Raw genomic sequence first — 24497 nt, forward strand, 5'->3', positions numbered from 1 at the left:
GTGGGAGCATTGTTTACATGTAGACAGACTTCTTAGTGAAGCCTTCAGATCCCAGTTAACTAAGATCTCAGCCATTTGAGAAGGGTTCTCAAAGAGTGCCTGACAAAGGATTGGCTGAAGCCCAGGGGGAATTCACATAAGCTTAAGGGTTAGGAACCCTGGAGGACTGTAATAGATATTTGCTGCTGAAATTCTGCACTTGAGGAACCTGACTCTTAGGATTGGACAGCTTCCAAATGGTAATTTCCCTCCCTGTTCCCAGTTTTTGTCTCTATTTCCCCCTCTCATTACATAGCCCATGTCCAAGTAAACAAGAAAAGCTGTTTCGGGGTGGTCTGTATTATGTAAGGAAGCTTGTATAGCTGAGATTCTGTTGGAAGATCTGTAATGCTAGGTGAATCCACAGCAGTAAAGGGGGTATTGTGGGGGATCCAGATGTTAGAAGTGGATTACATTGGATGCACCTAAAGGTGTGGTTGGGATTTATGACTCTGTACTGTGAAATGAGGGGGAAAAAAAACCTTAAAAGTTTGGATGTAATCATCTCCAAATTGGCTGCTTTGGAAGACCAGCAGAGAGGGCTTTGGGAGAAGAGTCAGCTAGATAACTGGGCTACATAATGGGGGTGTGGGGCTGGGGGAGGGGACTTGTTCATGGGGGCCTGTTATCTCATTCTAGCCTCTCTTTGTCCAGGAGTTGTAAAAACCTGTGATGTTGTTGCTGGAACTTTGAATTCAGCAGTTGCTAAGCACCTGCTGTTGTATTTCAGGCTGTAGGTTTAGACCTTAGGGTTAGAGTCAAAACAGGTCGCCCAGTGTGATATGGGAGACAGATGTTCACAAATAATTATCCTTTCGTGTTATTCATATCAATGCATAGAGGTTCACAGGGTCCTGGAACATCATTTTAGTCTGGTTCCCTAATTTTCTACAGGAGGCAGCTGAGGCCCACAGCAGGAAGGAGACTGGTTTAAGTAATGCCAAAAGAACCAGAACCTGGGTTTTTTGATGATTGGACTGAAATATGATCACCATCCTTGAAGACATAATTCCTATCTGCTTTAAACCCACTTCTTCGATAATGTCCCCTTGACTGCCCTCTTTTCCTCCGATACCATTTAAACTATTTTGTCCTTGTATTTATTGCGCTTTTATGGAAGATCTTACTTCCTCTTTTAGATCTCGAACGTGATTAGGACAGGCACCATACCAGCTTCGGTCTTCGTACCTATCTCATTTCCTGTCCTCAGCACAATATGAATAACTGTTTAATTGAGCCTTACAGTAGGACAAGTTGGGTTTGAACCTGCCTCTCCATTGAGACACCTTGGCCAAAGACACCTTGGCCAAATCACCTCTCTCTACGTCAATAAAAATTCCTAACATTTAGGCCACATGAATACATACTATATTGGGAATTTGAGTGAGGTCAATTACTGTTTGATGGCTGAGTTTTGGAGGCGGTACGCACGGACTTGCAGCAACACTTGCGGAGAAATACATAGAACTCGTAGACTCGGCCCGCCCGCGGCCCGGCATAGCGGCAGCCTTTCCGGGCGCCAGGCGCGGGGGGCGGGGCCGGGCGGGGCTGGGCGGGGCTGCGCAGGGGTGCGGCGCGACGGCTCTGTTGCCGGAACTAGTCCGAGTCGCGCGCCTGGACGAACGTAGCCCGCCCCGCCCCCTCCCCCCGCGGGTGGAAACAAAGGGGGCTCCGCGCGCGGCGATCAGCCGAGGGGGAAAGGGGCGGAGCGACTGGCGGTCTCGCGCCCTGGGATCGCGAGGTTTGTTCCGGAGAGGGGGCAGGGTGGGGTGGGAGCGACCCAGACCCGAGAAGTAGGAGGGCCGCGTGCTCGCGCATCTTGCGGCCTAGCGGCGGGGGGCGTCGCTTGCGCGCGCAGCGGAGGGTACTGCGCCGGCGCGTCCGGTCCGCGAGCACCGGGGAGGGGCGCAGCGGGGAGGGGCGCAGCGGGGCGGGGCCCCCCCCCCTCGTGCAGCGGTGCTGGGTCGTGCGGCGGTTAGGGCGCGGGGGCCGAGAGGATGGAGCCCCCGAGGCGTTAGCCGACTTTTGTCAGCTCTGGGCGTGCAGCCGTCGTTTCTTGGCGCGGCCCGTGTGATGGTGCCGGGAGGAAGGAAGCGCCGTGATAGCGCCTCGGTCGGAGCCCGGGTTCCAGGGTTGAGAAGGCCCGGGAACAGAGGATCTGGCGAGCTGGCCGCTGGCTGGACGAGTGGTCACAATAGGAGGCGGTGGCCCGGCGAGGAGCCGCGGGAGTAGCCCCGCAGGGCGGAGCCTTCCCTTGCAGGTACTGGCTGTCGCAGCCGTTGGTTTCCGCACGAGGGCGGGACGGGCCGAGCCTTGGGCCGTTGGGAGCCTGCGGGGCCGCGCTAGAGATGAGGTTGCTTGGTGTTGAGCGGGGCGCGGCCGGGCCGCCCGGCGCTCTTTGTTCCCGAGGCAGCGGCGAGGAGGTGCGGGCACAGCCCTCGGGAGCGCCGGCCCGCCGCGTCTGGCAGATGGCCTCGCTCTTTCGCTCCCTCCCTTTTTGCCCAGGCGCAGGTGAAATGATGTCACTCAGAAGAACGCAGAACCCGGTCAGAAGGGTCCTGTTTCCGTCCTTGTGACGCCGCGCGTTTCTGAACAGGCTGCGTTTTGTTCTCAGGGGATGGGAATTCTTCCTTTCAGGGCTGAAGAATGAAAGAGGTTGGTTTTGAGCCGAGAGTTTTTCAGAGTATTGAGGGCCAAAGAGAATAAAGTTTTCGTTTACGTGTGTAGGACTTGTAAGACCTTGTTTTTTCTTTATGCTCCAAAATGATGTATACTATTAACATTAAAAGTTGGGTATGTTAGTTCTTGCACCGTAAATAGAAACGAATAATGTAATAATATTGAATTGCCTTTTCTGTTTTCTTACGAAGCGCACTTAATATACGAAAATTTAAGTGTATGCAAATCATTCACAGTGGTTTATTACCTTAGAATTGCAGGCCTTTTTGGATACTATTTGACCTCGATTGCAGATACTGTTGTTAACACAGTTACCGCAAAATTCCTTTAAGTAGGTAGCAGCCCTGGTAACTAGTCTTAAATTTTTTTTTAAATCCATTCTCTCAGTTTTTAAGAAATCAAAACTTAATGAGGATCTAGGGACAGTTGGGATCAAAGTAAAATTGTTTCTGTCTTCCATTAGGAAGAAATTGGGCTTCTATAGAAGTAACAATACAAGACCAAATATAGGGATCAGATCAGTTGCATTGCAGCTGGCATGTATTCAATACTTGCAGTAAATAGATAAAAATTACTAACTAGATTTTTAAGTAGGAATTGTATCATTTAATGTACTCCAGCTCTTGCTGGCTCATAAATGTATTGGCATAGTATATTTCACTTTTGAAAACCTATTAAACCTTAAATCTCTTCATTATAGGGGTTCAATTTTAAGTTGATATTTGTAATTTTCTGTAAGGCTTGTTTCTAAAAGACTTGGTAGCCTTGAGAGGCTATAGTTGAATAAATTTTGCCACAAATTAGCCACGTGCTCCTCAAGTCCTCATCTGTAAAATGTGAGAGTTGGATTTAAATGTTCTCTGTGGTCCCTCCACTTCTGATATCTTCTGTGACTCTGGAAGGTAGTGTGTTTCTGTACTTGTTGAGTTTTATATACCTATCCAATTTTTATAGCTAAACTTAAGTTGGAAGTTATTAATCTGAGTAAATATTGAGAATTTTCTTTACTAGAGCAACCTGATTTTTGAGCAAGGGTGGACAGAGGATGGCACAGTTAGACATAATTGAATGTGTTAGCATCATAATGTGGAGCGTAGACCTGTTGTGTTTCTGCAATTGCTTTGGATGAGGCTTTTAGTTACATCGCTAGACTGTTTATTTTATTTTAGTTATTTTTGGCTGTGTTGGGTCATTGTTATTGCGCGCGGGCTTTCTCTAGTTGTGGCGAGCAGGGGCTACTCTTCTTTGCGGTGCGCAGGCTTCTTACCGTGGCTTCTCTTGTTGCAGAGCACGGGCTCTAGGTGCGCGGGCTTCAGTAGTTTTGGCATGCGGGCTCAGTAGTTGTGGCGCACGGGCTTAGTTGCTCCGCGGCATGGGGGATCTTCCCGGACCAGGGCTCGAACCTGTGCCCCCTGCATTGGCAGGCGGATTCTTAACCACTGTGCCACCAGGGAAGCCCCGGTAAGGTAGTTTTTGATTAGTCCTGTGATTGTTGTGTAGTGTCTGGGTCTAGTCACTAGTTTTCTGGTTGTTTCCTGCTAACCACATATATCAGGTATCTGTTTTCATGTAGGTTCATCTTTGGTTAAATCATAGCTTGCTTTATGTTTTTTCTCTACGGAGTGTATGATTGTAAACACATATTTGAACTCTATAGTTGTAGTCTAGTTAATTTGTTCAGCAAGTGTTAGATTCCTAACATCACATTGTCTATCTGTAGATCAAGCAAATGCTTGAACTCTATAATGAATTAACGAGTGAGTTTTGAGCAAGTAGACAAAGAGGAGCCATGTACACAGTCTTATTTTTCCCCTAGCTCTTCTGTCATTTCATGTTCCTTTTTAAAGGATCTGAACACTTTTCCTTCTCCCCTCTATGTTAGGGGTCCCTGTTGTCCTCATTTATTCCTGTGGAATTTGTCCCTCCCTAGACTGAATCTCTTTGAGGGCAGGAAATATTTCTTTTTGTTTTCACAGCATCTAGCACATGGTAGACATGCAGTAAGTATTTGAATTAATTGTGACTTTTATTCAGTAAGACTTATAAAGCACTCGGTCACACTTCATCTTTTCAAATGTGTGTATGTGTGTGTATATATGTATAAATTTTTTATTGATTGGGACTGGTCATGGTCTAGATATTTTCCAAATCCATGTAATTCTTAAGAGATAAATCTTGAAAAGATGGTTTAGAGCAACCTACTTTGAGGTTACCAGCGTAAGTAAAATGATTTTAGACATACTTCCTTGAGGGGAAAATAATCCTTGTGTGTGCAAATCTGGATTGTGGTAGTGAGGGAAAGAAAAATTTATTAAAATAATGTGTAAATCTTAACTTTTCCTAACCTTTATGTTCACCTGCTCGGTACATGTAATGGTTAGAGACTTCCTTAGTTGCACGTGCCTCCCTTCCCCCCTTTCCCATTAATTTGTTGGACTGTGGGGTGAGAAAGGAGGGTGGAGCCTTTCAGCTATTTTCACCAGCCCTGGTTCTGCTCTGTTCCCAGAAAGACATGGGCCCATTTTGTCGTTTGCCTTAACTCAAGAATGGGAATAATAGTTTATTTTAAAAAAAGAGTGTCCCATTGCTGGACAGTAATGATCCTTCCCCGGTAAGTAGTACCAGTTCTTGAATGGTTTAATGACTGCATAATAGTCAGTCCGCCAAGCGCACATACCATAATCTCACTTAACAAATACTTACTTGTTAAACATTTAGGTTACTTCTAGTTCCCTTTTAAATTGTTGCTGTAATGTGATGAACACATTTGTGCTTATGGCTTTTCTCATATTTTGGAATATAATCTCAGAATTTGTCAGATTCGAACTGTTAAGTTGTTAATGAAATCTCCTTGATTACTTTCCAGGAGATTAATATTTGCCATCATGGAAGTAGTGAGAATATTTGGATTTTTAGATAATTTGGATTCGACCTCTTCATTTTTTAGGTACCCAGACTTGGACCTAGAGGAGTAAGGCACTTGTTGGAGTCAACGTTGACCAAGCACCTACCTTGTCATTTTTTGTTTTGTTTTTTTCCCTTTGTCTGTTAGCCTATGATTTGAGTGCCTTTGAGCAGATGGTACGCAGCTTTTGTAACAGTGAACAATTTTTTTTCTGGAGAGTAATGTGGCCATTTTGGAGAAGGCCGTTTGGCCTTTTGAGCAATTTATTTTGTGGAAAGTACATTATTTAATATTGGCCTAGAGATCATACACCTGTATATCTTCTACTTCACTTATATGAGAAAAATGTAAATGAAGGAAGCTGTCATCAGAAGTGATTTTGGAGGAAGCAAGTTCTGGGACAATATGTGGACCCAAGTCCAATGTTATTTTTAACACAATAACTACAACAATTTGCCACAGTAACAATAATACTACACTCTAACACAAAGGTTAAATTGTTGGTTATATTATGGTTACCAAGACAGGGAAAGGCCACATTAAACAGAAGATGTCCTTAAAATAGTAATGTGTTATTGCTTAAAAGGTTAAACTGTTTTCTATAATTCTAGTCTTGTGAAACAGAAAAGTTATGCTGGGTGAATTAGTCATATAGTTGTATGTAAATAAACATTAGAAATGAGAAGTGTAGGGAGTTGCAGATTCAGTCCCATCTCAGAAATGTTTTCATGGCAGGACTTTTTAAATATAGGTGCATCCTGAGAGAAGGCTGAAGTTACCATGTCTTTGTAATGCTCAGCAGTTGGTAGGTTAGGGAAAAATAGAACTGTATTGATTTTCAGATATAGTATAACCTCAGTAATCTTAACTGAGGGAGAGTTAGGGAAGTAGTGGAAGTCAGAAACAACTTACAAGGAAACATTTATTTTTAAATGCTTAAAATAGCTTTAAATAGGCATTGTGGAATAGTTGTTCCTTACTAATCCAACTAGATAGATTATAAAGAAGAATGTTACTTTTAAAATTCTGCAGTTAGAAGGTGGTTTAGTGGGTTGAGTCTGAACCTTAGAGCCAGATAGACTTGGCTTCAAATTATGGCTCTGGTGTTTATGAGATGTTTCGCTTTAAGCAAGTTGGTTAACCCTAACTTGCAGTATGTAAAGATCAGAAAGCCCAGTTTGGTTCCTGGCATGAAGTTTACTATTACCAGATTGAGGTTTTAAAAACTGCTGTATTGCTTAGATAAAAAGTCATCTTTCATAATTAAACTAATACAGCTAGATTTTGGAGAAGAAACTCCTTGAGTATGGCACAACAGTTTTTATTCTATTATGTACATGTATGTTATGTTAGTTTTCTATTGTGTATAACAAATAACCACAAATTTAGTAGCTTAAAACACAAATCTATTATCTCACAGTTTCCATGGATCGAAGTCCTGGTATGGGTTAGCTGTAGAGTCTTCTGTTCAGGGTCTTATTTGGCTGGAGCTGTGATTTTTATTAGAGACTTGATGGCCTCTTCCAAGCTCACTGTTGTTGGTGTAATGTGGTTCTTGTGATTATAGGGCTGAGGTTCCCCCATTTTCTTGCTAGCTGTCCACTGGTGACCATTCTCAGTTCCTAGGTGCCCTCAGGTCTCTTACCACATGGCCCCCTTCATATGACTTCTCAAAACACAGCAGCTTAGTCTATAGGGTTGGCAGGAGAATCTCTTTAGGAAGGGCTCAACTTCTCTTTTGAGAGCTTTCTCTGATTAAGTCAGGCCTACCCAAGGTAATCTCCCCTTTGATTAACTTAAAATTCAGTGACTTGGAATCTTAATTATATTTGAAAATCCCTTCACCTCTGTGAAAGGGTTTGTGTAATTTAGGTCATATAATTTAACCTAATCATGGGAATGAAATTCACCATATTTACAGCCCTACCCACACACCAGGGAGGGATGGATTATACAAGAGATATACACCAGAGGTGGGAATCTTGGAGACCATCTTAGAATTCTCTCTTCCCTTCTCTCCCCCTACTCTCCCCGCTTCCCCCTGCAAGGACCAGGGTTTGCCAATTTTTTACTTACATATTACTGAAATCTGTTTTCCCAGCCAGCTCTTGTACTAGCAGTTTGTGAGACTGCTTTAGGTATGATAGTTGAAGGTAGATGGCCTTGTTAAAACACTCTTCAAATGTACTTATTGTGCAAAGTGTAAGCTTAAGATTGCAGAAAGAACATGAAGCCTACATCAAGGAACAGACTATTTTGAGAGAGGAGAGAATTGCTTTAAAGTGGTAAAAGCACTCCTTACATTGAATGAGTCAGGAATGTGAAAAATACTTCTTCCTTTGAAATATTTTCTACTCTTGCCCTCAGATAAACCCAAGGCTCCTACCTCTATTCTAAGTTTTGCCTGTATTATGGCATTTAAAACATTTTTCTGTAGTTGGCTGCTTGCATCTTTTTTTTTAAAACTAGAATAAGCTCCTTGAGGGTGGGATCCATGTTTTATTTTCTTTTCTCACATAGCTCTTTGCTTATAAGAGGCAGTGAGTAAATATTCCTTGATTCAGTCATTCATGCTTCATCACAGTGGTAAAGGATATTGGCACATTCATGTTTATAGTACAGAGATAAGCTTTAGTTCATGTCCACAACATTTTGTGGAGCAGTACTAATGAATTCTAAAGTTACTGCCCTCAAGTTTTTTGCTTTCAATCCTAGGAAGGTCTTTGGAAGTAATTTTACTGTTAGCAACAGGCCTGGTCATTTATCTGTTTACCAGGCTCATAGCAAACCAGAAACAAAAATGTATAAAGGGACTAAAGAAGGTTATTATAGCAGGATTATTCATGTAATTAGCATGCCACTTTATGATCTGTCTCTGCCTTCCTCTCTGGCTACTTCCTTACTGACCAGTTACACTGAACATTTTGTAGTTTCTTGACTACACTGTTACCAGTACCTCTCCAAAGCACCAGTATGGACCATTATCACAGAAAGATACTTTTTTATACGGTGATTTGCTTTTGTTTCTCTTTTATAGCATATACTTCTTGAAGGTAGGAAATCATGACTATCTTTTGTTTTAGTGCCTGTTCACAGAATAGACACTTAACATGTAAGGGAATGAGTGCAGCAATGAAACTAAAAACAAGACAGCCTTAAAGCACATGGTTTTTAGTGTAGGAACAAGCGGGTACATAAACCTTAACCCCCAAAGGCAGTTCATGCCACAGCACAGTGGAACAGGTGATACTCATGATGTCTGTGATCAAAAATGCTACAGATTAAGTATACTTACATATGAGTTTAAGGGGATAACTCACAATCTAGTCAAGCATTTAAAACATGCAGTCATTTACTTTGAGGCTTATGATCTTGTCCTTTATTCATTAGGAAGGTTGCTAGGTTTGTGTTGAATAGAGCTGAGATATCCACAATGAAAATCTTGTTTTCTATACTTGTGATCACTATAGAAATTTTGCCATAGATGTTCTGAAATCTCTCTTTCCTTGCATGATCATTTGGAAGGTTAGCTTAAAAAGAGAATGAAAAATTAATCATCGCCAGGAAGACACTAATCTTTCTGTACTTAAGTGATTTTTACTTCAGGTTTTCTTGACATGAAGTCTTATCTATCATTTAGGGTTTCAGAATTAATGCCAACAGAAAAGATATCAATAGATATTATATGGGAAACATAGGAAGGACTTTGCGTTCTTGAGCAGTGCTATTTTGCCTTTAAAGAAAGTTTTTATAAGAGAGATCCATTGCCAGAGGCAACCTTTGTCATCCTTATATTTGTTTTGATGTTTAAGATTAATTTTTTATTTCTTTTCAGTCTCTGCTAACAAAATCATCAAATACCTAGAAAATCCAGACTGTCCTTCGTAGGCATGATTCTCCACATTGGTGCAGCTAGCCATGAACTATCCTTTTCTTCTCCCTCTTTTTCCCAGATATCTCCCGGGGCCAATTCAGCACCTCTACCTGGCCATCCTAACAAGGTGATTTGTGAAAGGGTGAGACTTCAGAGCCTGTTCCCTCTCCTCCCAAGTGATCAGAACACTACCGTTCAAGAGGATGCTCACTTCAAAGCTTTCTTCCAGGTTCTTATATATTTACCCTTTCCCTTCATAGGGCTGAAAGCCACAAGATACATTCTAGGTTGTTTCTAGGAAGGCTTGAAACAAAATTCTCAGAATCTTCTTACTTCTTATTTTCTATTGTATGTGGGAGTAAGTATTCTTCTTAGAGGGCGTCTTTAACATAACTTTTTCAGCCAGCTTTTCTGAAGAATGTTTGTCTTGTCTTGAGCTGCTGTTACTATTTGACCACTTAATATTCTTGTTTTTTGATCTTTTGGTCTTAATCACTTGTCCTAATAGGTCAAGTTCTGTAAGAAGGTAGAAGATATTACAGAATATGTGAAATTGTATAGGGAAGGAAAAATGGAAGCATGTAAGGTATTTTTTAAAGCCATCACTACTTATTTGCTTAGGATCCAGAGTTTGATAGTAATGCATATTTCATAGAGAAAACATGGTTACTTGCCTTCTGTGACTTTTTATACCTGTGGGTAAAATGTGTTTAAAAATTTGGTTACATACAAAATGAAAACAAATTAAGGTATGAATGGATTTAAACTGTCATTAGGTTATTAACAAGAATACTAGGATGTGCTCACATAAATCATTGGCTACTACATTTACAATCCATTATTCCTAGAGAAGTAAGTTTTAGTAATGGAAGTCGTTACTACCACAAAGGAAACTAAGTTACAGAATTGCTTTTGTATACTAGGGTTGTGGGCCAAGTCATGTAATTGTACATGTGTATATAAACCTGAGGTAGTGAGAGTTGCTAATCAAAGCTAGGACTTCTGGATAGAGCTAGCTCATTTTCTGTTTGTGTGGGAGTGACAGGTTGGGACTTGGGACTAGTTCTGAAAGAGAAATGCTTGTGACACATTAAATTGGAGGTGTAGGATTTCTGAGGGTAGGTGTGTAGGTGATCTAGGGCTCTTTAATCTGCTTTCCTTGTTAATATTTGTGCCAGGTTCTCTGCTTTGTGTGTATTGTCTCCTTTTGTTTTTAACCGTCATAATAAACTAGTCCTGGATGGTTTTCTAGATGAAGAAATAGGCTCAGAGAATCTCGCTGAGATGCCCAATTACATATCTAGTTATTGGCAGAACAGAAACTCAAATCCAACTTTTGCTATTTCTTGTCTACTATATCATACCAGCTTTGGATATTAACAGATAATTCTGTAAACACAGTTCAGTGTATGTTAAGAGACATCATCTGTATTGAATTGAATGGCATATTGATTGCCATTTTGGATACATCATTAGCTTGCAAGAGCTTGATCTTTAGCAGTAGACCAATATAGCTAAGGAAGAAATTGACTTTGTACCGTCGCTACTGCCACTAATAAAGTTATTTGACACTTTCTGTGTTCTCCATACCTCCTTTGAGTCTTTAAGCTAATATTAACTCAATATTAACTTTAAACGCAAAGAGTAGCTGCCAAATGCAATAGATTAAACCCATGTTTTGGGACTTCCCTGGTGGCACAGCGGTTAAGAATCTGCCTGCCAATGCAGAGGACACGGGTTCAAGCCCTGATCCATGCCCACATGCCACAGAGCAACTAAGCCCGTGCGCCACAACTACTGAAGCCCGCGCGCCTAGAGCTCCGCAACAAGAGAAGCCACCGCAATGAGAAGCCCGTGCACCGCAACAAAGAGTAGCCCCCGCTCGCCGCAACTAGAGAAAGCCTGCGTGCAGCAACGAAGACCCAAGCAACCATAAATATATAAATTAATTAGTTTCTTTAAAAAAGAATTAAACCCATGTTTTGAAAATAAAACCAAAAAGTTAGACCCAATTCCATTTGGATGTTGCAGAAAGGTGAAAGGTGTTACTGGTAAGTTTTTATTTATAGTCCTAATTTAACTTAAATCTTACTTTTCTCTAACTTTAGAATAAGGCCCTCAATGTACTTTGCTCCCAAGAGGGACTGGAGATTTTCTTTGCCCACTTATTACCCTACCACTGTTCCACATGAAGCAAAGTAAATCCTTCTCACATCCCCTTCGAGATATTGTCAGATACCTTCAACCAATTCTGATACCATAATTGGGTGTGATTTCTTAGTTCCAGTTATGGTTCTCATCCTTATAAAACTTAGTTGCCATGTAAAAACGAGAACCTATGCAGCCACGTCGTATCCTCAGAAAGTTATTCCCTTAATGCATTGTTTTCTCTCGGCTTTCCTCCAAGTTCCTTTCCTCCCAACTCTTTCTGTTTTTCCTTCCCCCTTGACTCCATCCATTCTAAACAGACTCACCTACCTCTTCCATTTTTTTCTTAAAGCACCCTCTCCACTTCCATATTGTAGCTGAAACTAGTCTCTTTTATGAGGACATCATTTTCCCTGTAGCCTTCTCTAAGGGTAAAGAAATTACTGCTTTTTCCTGCTCCAAGCATGGGATTGGGTATGTGGCAAGTAGGTAAGATGGTCATAGAGGTGAAGGAAAGTGTTGATACTCTCCTGGATCCTTGTTTTTAATCACCAGTCTTCTTTGAACAAAAAGCTCATCCTGTTTTTGATCTCTTTTTGTCATTCATCTCCACTACTTACCAAGTTTGTGTCACTGTCCTTGTTTATTAAAGACTTTTGCACTTTGCTCCTTTTTACTTGTTTTTCTAGTCAAAATCTTTCAAATTTTGCATGTTTTTTAATTTTAAAAATTATGAAATATTTCATATATGCAAGTTATAGAATATAAAGAAGACAATATGTATAAGTTTTAAAAACCCACATCTAGCTTAAGAAATCAGCTATTGCCAATGTTTTAGAAGCTTCCATAGTATATTCAAGTGCTGTCCCAAACCTGTGCCTTGGGTAAACCTCTGTTGAATTTTGTGTTTAGTATCTCTTTGCTTTTCTGTGTGGTTTTTACCACATATAGTATACCTCAATACTATACTATTTAGTTTCTGAACTTAATGTAAATGGTATCATACTTTGTGTATTTTTGTCATTTTTAGATTCATCCATATTGATGCATGTGGCTGTGTCCTGTAGATTCATTTTCCAGCTTTTAGCGTTGCATTTATATGAATGTACTGTACTGTAGTTTATCCCTTCTCTTTTTGATGGACATTTGGGTAGTCTCCAGTTTTCTATTATTATTATTACAAACAGTGCTGCCATGAATATTCTTGTATGTTTCCTGGTGTACATTTAGTTGGTATTTTAATGTTCCTTTTAAAATGGTGGCTTTGTGTATTTCTTGCTCTGTTTTTTCTTTTTCCCTACAAAAGAGGTTTAAGTAGATGCACATTAGAATCAAAGTGCCTCCTGTAACTTTTTAAAATTAAAATTAAGGTATAATTAACATACAGTAAAATTCAACTTTTTCCGTGTACAGGTCTGTGAGTTTTGACAAACGCATACAGACGTGGGACCATTACAATCAAGATATAGGATAGTTTCAGCACCCCCCAAAATTCCCTCATGTCTGTTTGCTATCAGCCCCCTATAATTTTAAAATTAGCAGTTTCGTGCTACCAACCAATTCAGTGATTGTGATTGAAGATTGTATGCTTTCATTAAAAAGTCATGTACATTGTGGGGAACTTGAATTTCATGTGTGGCACAACCCTTGATTTCAGGTGTGTGTGTGTTTAACATATATATACATTCTTTTTTTTTAATATTCTTTTCCATTACGGTTTATCATAGGATATTGAATATAGTTTTCTGTGCTATACAGTAGGACCTTGTTGTTTATCCATTCTATATAGAAAAGCTTACATCTGCTGACCCCAACCTCCCACTCCACCCCTCCCCCAGTCCTCTCCCCCTTGGCAACCACAGGTCTGTTCTCTATGTCTGTGAGTCTGTTTCTGTTTTGTAGATAGGTTCATTGGTACCATACTTTAGTGATATCATATGGTATTTGTCTTTCTCTTTCTGACTTCACTTAGCATGATAATCTCTAGTTGCACCCATGTTGCTGCAAATGGCATTATTTCGTTCTTTTTTATGACTGGGTAGTATTCCATTTGTGTGTGTGTATACACACACACACACACCCCTCACATATTCGTTATCCGTTCTTCTATTGATGGACATTTAGGTTGTTTCCAGGTCTTGGCTATTGTGTACAATGCTGCTATGAATGTAAGGGTGCATGTATCTTCTTGAATTAGAGTTTTGTCTGGATATATGCTCGGGAGTGGGATTGCTGGATTGTATGGTAATTCTGTTTTTAGTTTTCTGAGGAACCTCCATACTGTTTTCCATAGTGGCTGTACCAACTTACATTCCCACCAACAGTGTAGGAGGGTTCCCTTTTCTCTTCAGGGCTGTGTGTGTATGTGTGTGTGCATGCACGCACGTGTCTTAATACAGCTATTTGATAACTTTATTTTGTAAATTTACTAAAGTTAGGTGATTGAAATTTGTTGATTTATACATATAAAGAAATATATTAGATTTCTGAAAGACTACTGTAAAAATGTCTCTTCTCCAGCAAATTTATAGACTTAATAAAAATTTTAGCCAAAAATATAAGAAATTTTTTATTTTAGAGCTTTACGGAGTTATCCTTTTCCCCCCCATTAATTAATTTATTTATCTACTTTTGGCTGCGTTGGGTCTTCATTGCTGTGCGCAGGCTTTCTCTAGTTGTGGTGAGCGGGGGCTACTCTTCGTTCCAGTGTGCGGGCTTCTCACTGTGGTGGCTTCTCTTGTTGTGGAGCACGGGCTCAGTAGTTGTGGCTCACAGGCTCTAGAGCGCAGGCTCACTAGTTGTGGCACACGGGCTTAGTTGCTCCATGGCAAGTAGGATCTTCCTGGACCAGGGCTCAAACCCATGTCCCCTGCATTGGCAGGCGGATTCTTAACCACTGCGCCACCAGGAAAGTCCTAGAGTTATCCTTAAATTCATAAGATCATCAAAGGAAAGACAGGAACAAAAACTTTTCCAAAAATTGTCATAAAGGGAAATACACCATAATGATACTAAATCATATTGTAAAGAAATAGTTTCAAGTCAGTGAGTTCCATGTTGTTAAAATACAGTGAATGTTTTGCAGCCCTCATTCTACATGACCTCCTAGTTGAACCCTTGAAACTCCATTACACTGGCTTTCACCATCACACTCCACTCTCCTCTCATCAGGTAGTCAACGTAAAATATTGGAGCTTCTCAGGGTTCAGTATTGGGCCTCCTTTTCATTGTATAAACTATTTTGAGCAATTTTTGTCAATGCCTGTAACTTCGTCGACGTACCATCTATCTGTAGTATACCAAAAAGTCCTGATTGACATATCTAGTCTGAGCTTCAGTTGTCTGCAGAACGACTCCATGTGGAGGGATCCCTTGATTCACAGGGATCCCTTGATTTCAGGTTGTTCTTAACAGCTTTTCTGTTTTTGTTGGTTTCATGTTTATGCTTCAGATTATTTCATTGATCCTTGTTTATAGCTTCTGTGGAACTAAATATAGCATTTGAAAACAGTACAATTACCGCATCAATGTAAATCAGTTTTTGTGAACCAGTGATGTTCTAAGAAAAATCTGGGACTTAAGGTTGTTAATACATTATTCAGAAATTAGCCAAACAGGCCTCCCTAAACTCAGGAAGCCACTGCTGGGTTAGCAGTTATGGCCAATGAATATAGAAACATAATATTTTCACACGGTGTTTTATCCTCTTCATTATGATGGAATTGCAATATGTTATACCAGTACATTCCCTTTGCAGGCACTCACTGCACATAAAGTTGTCCTGTTCTTTGGCCTTTTATGAAAAAACACAAACTTGAACCATGTCAAAAAGCAAAGGTCTGATTTTTTTTTTTTTTAATGCATGCTATGGTAACTTTTGAAAACAATATTTGAAGTCTCTTTTCCCTCCCGTACCTACAAGTAAAATAACATTCCAGGAGGATGTACTGTTTGAGTGGTTATGAGGTTGGATTTTGTTCTGAAATCTTTTGAGCTGAGGAATCAAAGCTGTGCATTGGAAAATTAAAGTCCTTTGTGAAGTATATGAAACAGGACTATATATATGTTGTGTAGTTCAAAGGCAGTATATTCACTGAATTGTCTTTTGTACATCTTCAGTAATAGAAACATTTTACATAAATTTGAATATAGTTTAAACAGAGACTTTCATTTGTGGAAAATTAAATGAAAGAATGTGTAGAGATCATTTTGTAAATTGTGTGATTCAAATGTAAAGTTATTAATTACTTGCTTATTATTTACAAAAAGGGATCTGTCTTGGTGGTGGTTCTTTATTAGCAAGTTGCTTTATGTAGAGTGTTTCAGTTTTCTAAGTGCTTTCGTGTCTCTTATTTTAAACGAATGGAATTCAGTAAGTGTTTTCTCTCGCGGGCCATTTAAATTTAATGGTTGTGGAATGAGAAACTTAATCTTTTGCCAGATAGAATAAGGCAAATAGAGTCTGGAAGTTTAAAAGAGGATTGGGAACTCATAAATCATGCTATGCTTATTTATTTGTAAATCTGAGATGAATAGTAGTCCTGAATAATGAGGGGAGAGCAGACCAGGTTATTGGAGATTTTACCTCCCCGACTCTAGTTGCCCCCTTGCTCCTTTGAGAAGTCCTTGGGGCTCGCTAGTGTTTGCTGAAATCAGAGGTACTTTTCAATCACCATTTTTAATCTAGAACTTGGAACCTGTTTCTACTTTGGGGAAAGTTTGCATTATCTTCAAGACTTCCTGATTGACATATATATAAATATTATTTATATTTTATGTGTGTGTGTTTATACATATGCACGTGTGTTTGTATTTTTTTTTCTCCCCTGGTATTTAGCATTTAATCATTTCTGATTTGCTTTTTTCGAAACTGTGGAATACTTTCTTATGGGTTGTTTTCACTTCTAATAATGATGTTTTGGTTATAAAGATTTGGTGTTACAGAGGTGTAACCCTGTACTCATTTTATCAGATGCTGAATACTGAGTATAAAAGCTAGCTAGCTGATTTTCTTCTGTCCTTCCTTCCTTCCTCCCTTGATCCCTGAATCTGCATCTGTATTCTGTGCTGTAGTATCTCTACAGTATTCTGTACCAGTAGAGACAGTACTAGTACCTGACTTCACTCAACATCTTACAGGTTTAAGTTGTCAACATCTAGTACTTTCTAAAGTCAGCCTACTGGCACAGAGTCAGCAGGGACAGGAGGGAACTGCTCCCCCCTGAGATTTCAAAACGTAAATTTTTCTGTAATGGTGAGTTTATCCTTAGGGACTTTTCTTAAGAGAGTCCCTTATCTCTTAGTTCAGTGGTTCTCAGAGTGTAGTCCCAGACGAGCAATACCAAGCATCATATGGGATCATGTTAGAAATGCAAAATTCTTGGGTCCCAATCCAAACTGTCTGAATCAGAGACTGGGGAGTGGACCCAACAATCTGGTGTTTCTGATGCATGCAAAAGTTTGAGAACCACTGTCCTGGGTAATGGGAGTATCCCTCCAGATTCTGCTTTGCATTTACTTCTGTCAAGAGTCGTTGTGGTAGCATAATTCTAAATCAGTTTTTATATTAATTTCTAAGTTTAGAGGTTCACAGACAACATGGGTAGTGAAAAATTTGAACCCCAGCCTTGGTGTGAGGAGCTAACCTGTGGTTTGAGTTCTCAGGGATGTGATCCCTCCTCCAGTTCTCAGTACATACAGAGTAGACACTCTGTGCCAATGGCTGACTTCTAGTCTTCCCTTTTATTGAAAGCATAGTACTTTGGAAATTTTGGCCTTATGCAGGGGTGTCAGTGATAAGACCTTATCTTCTGTCCCTCCTGCGAATATCAAAAAACAAACCTGGTTTTCAGTTTTCCTCTTTGTTTCTGGTCCTTGGAAATTTCTTTTTCTCTGAATCCAGCAATACCTTTAAAAAAATTTTTTTTGTTTTTTGTATTTAAGCCATTATTTCTAGATGTTTACGTTAGGATTTTCACTTTTAGTCCATGATTTTGTCACAGAAGTCGTTGTAGTTACTTTATATCAAAGTTTACAATACTTATTTCTGTTCTGTAATTACAACAGTGATCTTTCATGCCTTGTCCTATGTTGATTATAATAATTGAAAACCAGTAAACATTCTTCATAGTATTAGGAATACTTGTATAGTCTTTGCAGAACCAAGTAGCATGTTTGGCCCATGGAGGAGGAGTTGTAATGTTTTGACTACCTATCCTACTCAGAGGATGCTTTAGGTGACAAAATGATATGGATTTGTTTTCGCCTTTGTCCTCCGCTCTCTGATTGCCTTTTTTTTTTTTTTAATATTTATTTTCTTTATTTTTTTGGCTGCATTGGGTCTTTGTTGCGGCACATGGGGTCTTCATCGAGGCATGCGGGATCTTCGTTGCAGCGTGTGGGCTCTTCATTGGGGCACGCGGGCTTTTCTCTAGTTGTGGTGTGCGGGTTTTCTCTCTCTAGTTGTGGCGCGCGGGCTCCAGAGCGCGTGCACTCTGTAGTTTGCGGCACGCGGGCTCTCTCGTTGAGGTGTGCAGGCTTAGTTGCCCGACCAGGGATTGAACCCGCGTCCCCTGCATTGGAAGGCAGATTCTTTACCACTGGACCAGCAGGGAAGTCCCTGATTGCCTTTTTATATTTCTTATGATAAGAGAGCTGTGGGCTTAAGTTTTATTAAGAACTTGTAAGTTCTCAATCATACTGTTTTTGAATCCACATTGTGTATGGTATTTTTCTCAGAGTCCTCTGATTCGTTCTAATTTGTAATGATTTTTTTTCAGACCTGCTGTACTGCCATCACCCTGGGATTTCTTTTCATTGCACTTCTGGGTTACTTCTGTTTCTTGGATCCTGTATTTATATATATGTCCCCAGGTGAAGGAGAGAGCATGCACGCATACGTAAAAATCAATCAAGTAAAATTTTCTGAATGGATATGTGAGAAGCAACTTTGAATCTTAATACATCTGGCAAGGTCTTTGTTTTTTCCCTTATACTAGGCTAATAGTTTGATTGGAATATAAAACTCTAGATTCAACATTATTTTCCCCCAGAGCACTTTAGCATCTTTCGTTTTCTGTGGGAAGTCTAATGCTAATCTAATTCTTTTTCTTTGTAGGTTGCTCCCCCTTTCTTTTTCTGGAAACTGAGGATTTTTTTATGCAGTTCCTTAGAGTATTAAAATTGATAAGGAATATGATGAAACCATATTGCATATAGTAAAATAACTTTTTAGTAATTCCATGTCCCTAAATATCAGTTGTGGTATCCTGTTACTTTGAGTGAAAAAGTAAGGCTTATTACCATAATACTAATGAAGAGCTCACTTCCACATATTTCCCTTCACTTCCTAGTCTTTGTCTCCTCTTACACACTGAGAACCTTTCACAACACAAAGAGAAGGGATGGGAAACTTTCTCAGTCATCTTTCCTTATCTCTACTCTTAAAAGTAATGCATTTGTTGTAAAATAAGAATATGCTAACCCACAACTTGAACATCACTGAAAATATGTAAAGGTTGATAGCCTAAGTGTTTTTTCAATACTTAGTTATTTTGTGTATCTGTAGCATTCTTCTCCATTCGGGCAGTGAATTTTTAGAATTCAGAGTTCCATATCTTAGCTTGCATCAAGATTTGCGGTATGCGTTTATACATATGAAAGCCAATGATTATGATTGGTTGCTAGCATTTTGTACCTCAAAAATTCAATGTTAATCAAGTCTGTTTTACCACACGTGGAGATCACATTTCTAATGCTTATGCGTAGTTCATGTATGAGTTTGTCAAGTCTTAGTTGTTCTGCTGTTTTGTTTTAATCAGAATATCTAAATATTAATGGTTATTTTTTACTTTCTAAGTTTTAGGATTATCAGAACATAACTGATTTCCTTATTAAAATCAAGGGGTTAAAAACAACTACTTTTAATAGCACCATTAAATATAGGGAGAAAATAAGGTTAGTGTGAGGAAAGTTACAAGAGCATTTGTGTATGGTTCTGAAAACTATTTTCTGTTTTAGTTATAACAAATTTGAATTATAATATTCTTAAGTATAGAAGGAAAATGATACGGTTTTTTGAATACATATGCTAAATAATTTAGAATGATCAAAAGTAACCATTTAGCAGTTTGCTTCATTCCTATCAGTTTAATCAGTTCTGTTTTATATGCTTATATTTTAAAATCTAACATAGTATGTAACCTCATATATTCTTTAACTAATAGTAACATTTTTGTTCTAGCAGCAGGTGGCAGTCAAAAGTTCCCTAATGCCCAAATGATTAGAATTTGCAGTAGACTGGAGATAAGAGAGGCTCTATTAGAAAACACACAGCCCTCATCAGACTTTTCAGTTAACTTGTAATTTTGACAGTTTTGATTAGAGACTCAATTGGAAAATTAAGTTGTGTGGGGAATCCTGGAGAGTTAATAATTCAATTAAGTGATCCATACCAATTTTATAGCTAAACTCTTGAAAACTTGAGACTGTGCTTCAACATTAACACGTATGGGTTTTTAATTATCCAACACTCCCATGATCTACCTGAAATGCCATGTCTTTCCCAAAGATATTCTATGATATTCTAGTTAAGAACTGATGAACTAAATCAGTTGACTGTTTTTTAATGTTTTAAATACATTTTACTTTGTCCACATAAACATTATTAAATAATAAATCTAATGGCCTTAAACAACAGGAATAAGGAGGCAGGCAAGTGTGATTTTAAATCAAATCAAGGGCCTACTTAAATTATACCCCCTCCTAAATTGATCTCTCAGCTAAGAATTAATGCCTAAAAGAGTAACTATTAACTGATGGGAGGACGTAGTAGATTTTCTCAGTTGAATTGGAGTTTTAAAGAGGTGGTCAAGTACCATAGAAATTGTTTATTGCCCTATTGTGTACCTTGTGTGTTGTTACCTGGTTAATTTTATGATGATTTTAAAGAAAGAGTTAACTTTTCATTTGATATTATTTACTGTGCATCTCCCTTTCCCACCCCACCCCTCGTATCTTTTAAAGGTATTTAATTCAGGTTGATAGTGTATTTTTTCCCTCCTTTACACTTTGTGGTAAACATACTTAAACACCTATGCGTGTAAACAGTAATGCAAAAATCCTTAAAAGATTTTATTCAGTTGACTGATTTTGTTGCATTGGCAGAGTGAAGATAGTCCAAGTCCCAAGAGACAGCGCCTCTCTCATTCAGTCTTTGATTATACATCAGCATCACCAGCTCCCTCACCACCAATGCGACCATGGGAGATGACATCAAATAGGCAGCCCCCTTCAGTTCGACCAAGCCAACATCACTTCTCAGGGGAACGATGCAACACACCTGCACGCAACAGAAGAAGGTTAGTTGGTTACAGTTACTTATTAAATTTGTGGTCATTGGTAGATTTGTGAGTTTTTTTTTAACATCAGAAAGCATTTTTTCTGTAGGAATTTTATAAACACATCAACACCTTTTTACTTGTATGCTTACACACGAGAAACAACATTACAAGTTGTTTAGACTTCTACAGTCCATCATGAGAGTTCATTTAGCTTGTGATTGACAGAAGAAGAAATTGAAAGAGGCTAAAGTGGTTTACCTAAAATCAGTCCATACCATTATATGTGAATTCAACTACCTTAAGGTTTAAGACTTTTTGTGGGCTAGCCTTCAATCCATATTACTGAAAAATGCATTTTATAGTTTACAACTGTAAGGAAATATAGAACCATAGTCTTAGGAATGAGCAGCCTCTTTTTCGTGCCATTCTTATCCACTCCATTCTTAGAAATGAATAACCTCTCTCCAGATATTCCTTCTGTATCCTCTAAGGCAACTGGGAGCTTAATTAAGTTTCTTTAAAATTGTGGAGCCTGTGATATGAAGAGTGACTGAAATTTAGTTTGACTTTCAGTCCTATCTTTCATATAGGACTTGCTCCTTGCCTTTCCTTCCCAGGGGAATACATTTCCTGAGCTGCTTCCTCTTTAGTAGTTGCCTGAGGTCATACCTTTCTTCTTCCAAGGAAATAAAGCATACTTGGGGTGAGACAACTGTTTATATGTCCAGGATGTTGATAATATAAGAAGTACTGATAATCTTGAGGTAGGGTGGTATTACAGACTAAATGTTTGTGTCTCCTGAAGATCCATAGGTTGATGCCTTAACCCCCAGTGTGGATGTATTTAGAGATGAGGCCTCTAAGGAAGTAATTTAGGCTGAATGAAATCATAAGGATGGGGCCCTGATCCAAGAGGATTAGTGTCCTTATAAGAGGAGACCCTAGGAAGAGAGCTCTCGCTAGAAACCAGCCATGCTGGCACCTTGATCTTGGACATAGTATCTAGGACTGTGAGAAAATGAATTTCTGTTGTTTGAGTCTGTGGTATTTTGTTAGGGCAGCCCTAGGAAACTAATACTGAAGGAATCTTAAAACCCATCATTCATTGTTCCAAATGAGACAAGATAAACCTGTTCTGAGCTGTATTCTGTTGACACACTAAGACTTTTACATTATCTGGTGCAGTATTACCCAATTATATGGGAATGTTTAAGTAAAATAATGTTATGCCAACCAGGTAAAATATTTTATAGCTGTTAAATGTAATAGCATGAGGAAATAAGGTTGGTTGTTTCAAGGTTACAGCCTGATCCCCTGCTGTAATCTTTCCTATTGTTTTATGGTGAAATGTGACGTACATTCAGGAGAACTTGTAAAACAAGTGTACACTTGATAACACACAGGTGTGCCCAACACCTAGGTTAAAATAGAACATCAAAAACCCTCCTTCTGATAACCCCTGTCCTGTGATTTGTCATCACTCCCAAACATTTGAGGAAAGCCAACAAAGTGAAAGAAGGGCACTGAAACTCAATAAAAGAAAGAACTTGAAGAAACCGTTAATAGAAGAAATAAAACAAGAGAATAAACAAAATAGAATTTTAGACTAAGTGTAACATTAGAGAAGTGGAAGAGATTGTATCCATAAAAATCAACTGGAAATCTTAGTTGGTAAAATTAATAAACAGGCAGAAAAAGCATCTTGGTCCCTGGAAGATCAAGTGAAGGAATTTTCCCAGAATGTAGTGTAAAAGGGCAAAATGGAAAGTGGAAAAGAAATTTAAATATAGACAAGAGTCATCAGTTCTAAATATGTCTAATCATATTTCCAGGCAGAAACAATAGAAGGGAACAATTTTGACAGAAATAGTACAAAATCATTTTCAAGAATTGAAGAGGGACTTCCCTGGTGGCGCAGTGGTTAAGAATCCTCCTGCCAATGCAGGGGACGCGGGTTTGAGCCCTGGTCCGGGAAGATCCCACATGCCGTGGAGCAACTAAGCCCGTGCGCCACAACTACTGAGCGTGCGCTCTAGAGCCCACGTTCCACAACTACTGAAGCCCGCGCACCTAGAGACCATGTTCCAGAACAAGAGAAGCCACCGCAATGAGAAGCCCACACACCACAACGAAGAGTAGCCCCCGCTCGCCGCAACTAGAGAAAGCCCGTGTGCAGCAACGAAGACCCAATGCAGCCATAAATAAATAAATATTAAAAAAAAAAAAAAAAAGAATTGAAGAAAGACTGAGTGTTGAGCAAGATCTTAGTGAAATTTAAGAATATGCACAAACATTCAGAGATGAAGAATGTTGAACAATAAGAGATCCTCCCTGAATCATACATCATGATCAAGAGGGATTTATCCTGGGGTTGCAAGGATTTTTCAATATCCACAAGTCAATCAGTGTGATACACAACATTAACAAATTGAAGAATAAAAACCATATGATCATTTCAGTAGATGTAGAAAAAGCTTTTGATAAGATTTAGCATCCATTTATGATTAAAAACTCTCCAGAAAGTGGGCATAGAGGGCACATACCTCAACATAATAAAGGCCTTATATGACAAACATACAGCTGACATCACACTCAACAGTGAAAACCTGAAAGTGTTCCCTCCAAGATCAGGAATAGGACAAGGATGTCCACTCTCACCACTTTTACTTAACATAGTTTTGGATGTCGTAGCCAAAGCAGTCAGACAGGAAAAAGAAATAAAAGGAATCCAAGTTGGAAAGGAAGAAGTAAAATTGTCACTGTTTGCAGATGATGTGATACTATGCATAGAAAATCCTAAAGATGCCACCAGGAAACTACTAGAGCTCATCAATGAATTCGGTAGAGTTGCAGGATACAGAATTAATATGCATAAATCTGTTGCATTTCTATACGTGAATGACAAACTATCAAAAAGAGAAATTAAGGAAACAGTCTCATTTCCCATCGCATCAAAAAGAATAAAATACCTAGGAATAAACCTACTTAAGGAGTTAAAACACCTGTACTTGGAAAACTATAAGGCACTGATGAAAGAAATTGAAGATGACAAAAACAGATGGAAAGATATACCATGTTCTTGAATTGGAAGAATTAATATTGTTAAAAGGACCATACTACCCAAGGCAATCTACAGATTCAGTGTGGTCTCCATCAAAATACCAATGGCATTTTTCACAGAACTGGAACAAATAATTTTAAAATTTGTATGGAGACACAAAATATCCTGAGTAGCCAAAACAATCTTGAGAAAAGACAACAGAGCTGAAGGAATCATACTCCCTGACTTCAGACTATATACTACAAAGCTACAGTCGTCAAAACAGTATGATACTGGCATAAAAACAGACACATAGATCAATGGAACAGGATGGAAAGCCCAGAAATAAACCCACGTAGTATGGTCAATCTGTGGCAAAGGAGGCAAGAATATACAATGGAGAAAAGACAGCCTCTTCAGTAAGTGGTGCTGGGAAAACTGGACAGCTACTTGTAAAAAAATAAAATTAGG

The 24497-nt window shown here is 39.2% G+C and overlaps 1 protein-coding gene across 9 annotated transcripts in view; it reads left to right on the plus strand.

The window, feature by feature from the left end:
• RNF38 (ring finger protein 38) overlaps positions 1-24497 on the plus strand; it is a 129523-nt gene that overhangs the window by 68913 nt on the left and 36113 nt on the right. For 2 of the 9 annotated variants that reach the window (XM_061200241.1, XM_061200245.1), the window contains one exon: positions 20811-21004. In XM_061200241.1, the coding sequence (XP_061056224.1) occupies positions 20898-21004 (107 nt within the window). In that variant the 5' untranslated portion in view covers positions 20811-20897. Of the gene's footprint in view, positions 1-1643; positions 1781-2185; positions 2300-2671; positions 2695-9576; positions 9727-20810; positions 21005-24497 lie in introns of those variants that run through there. The other 7 variants (XM_061200237.1, XM_061200238.1, XM_061200242.1 and 4 more) reach the window with 7 other exon arrangements.

This window comes from Eubalaena glacialis, chromosome 9 (assembly GCF_028564815.1).
Source record: "Eubalaena glacialis isolate mEubGla1 chromosome 9, mEubGla1.1.hap2.+ XY, whole genome shotgun sequence".
Classification (NCBI taxonomy): Eukaryota; Metazoa; Chordata; class Mammalia; order Artiodactyla; family Balaenidae; genus Eubalaena; species Eubalaena glacialis.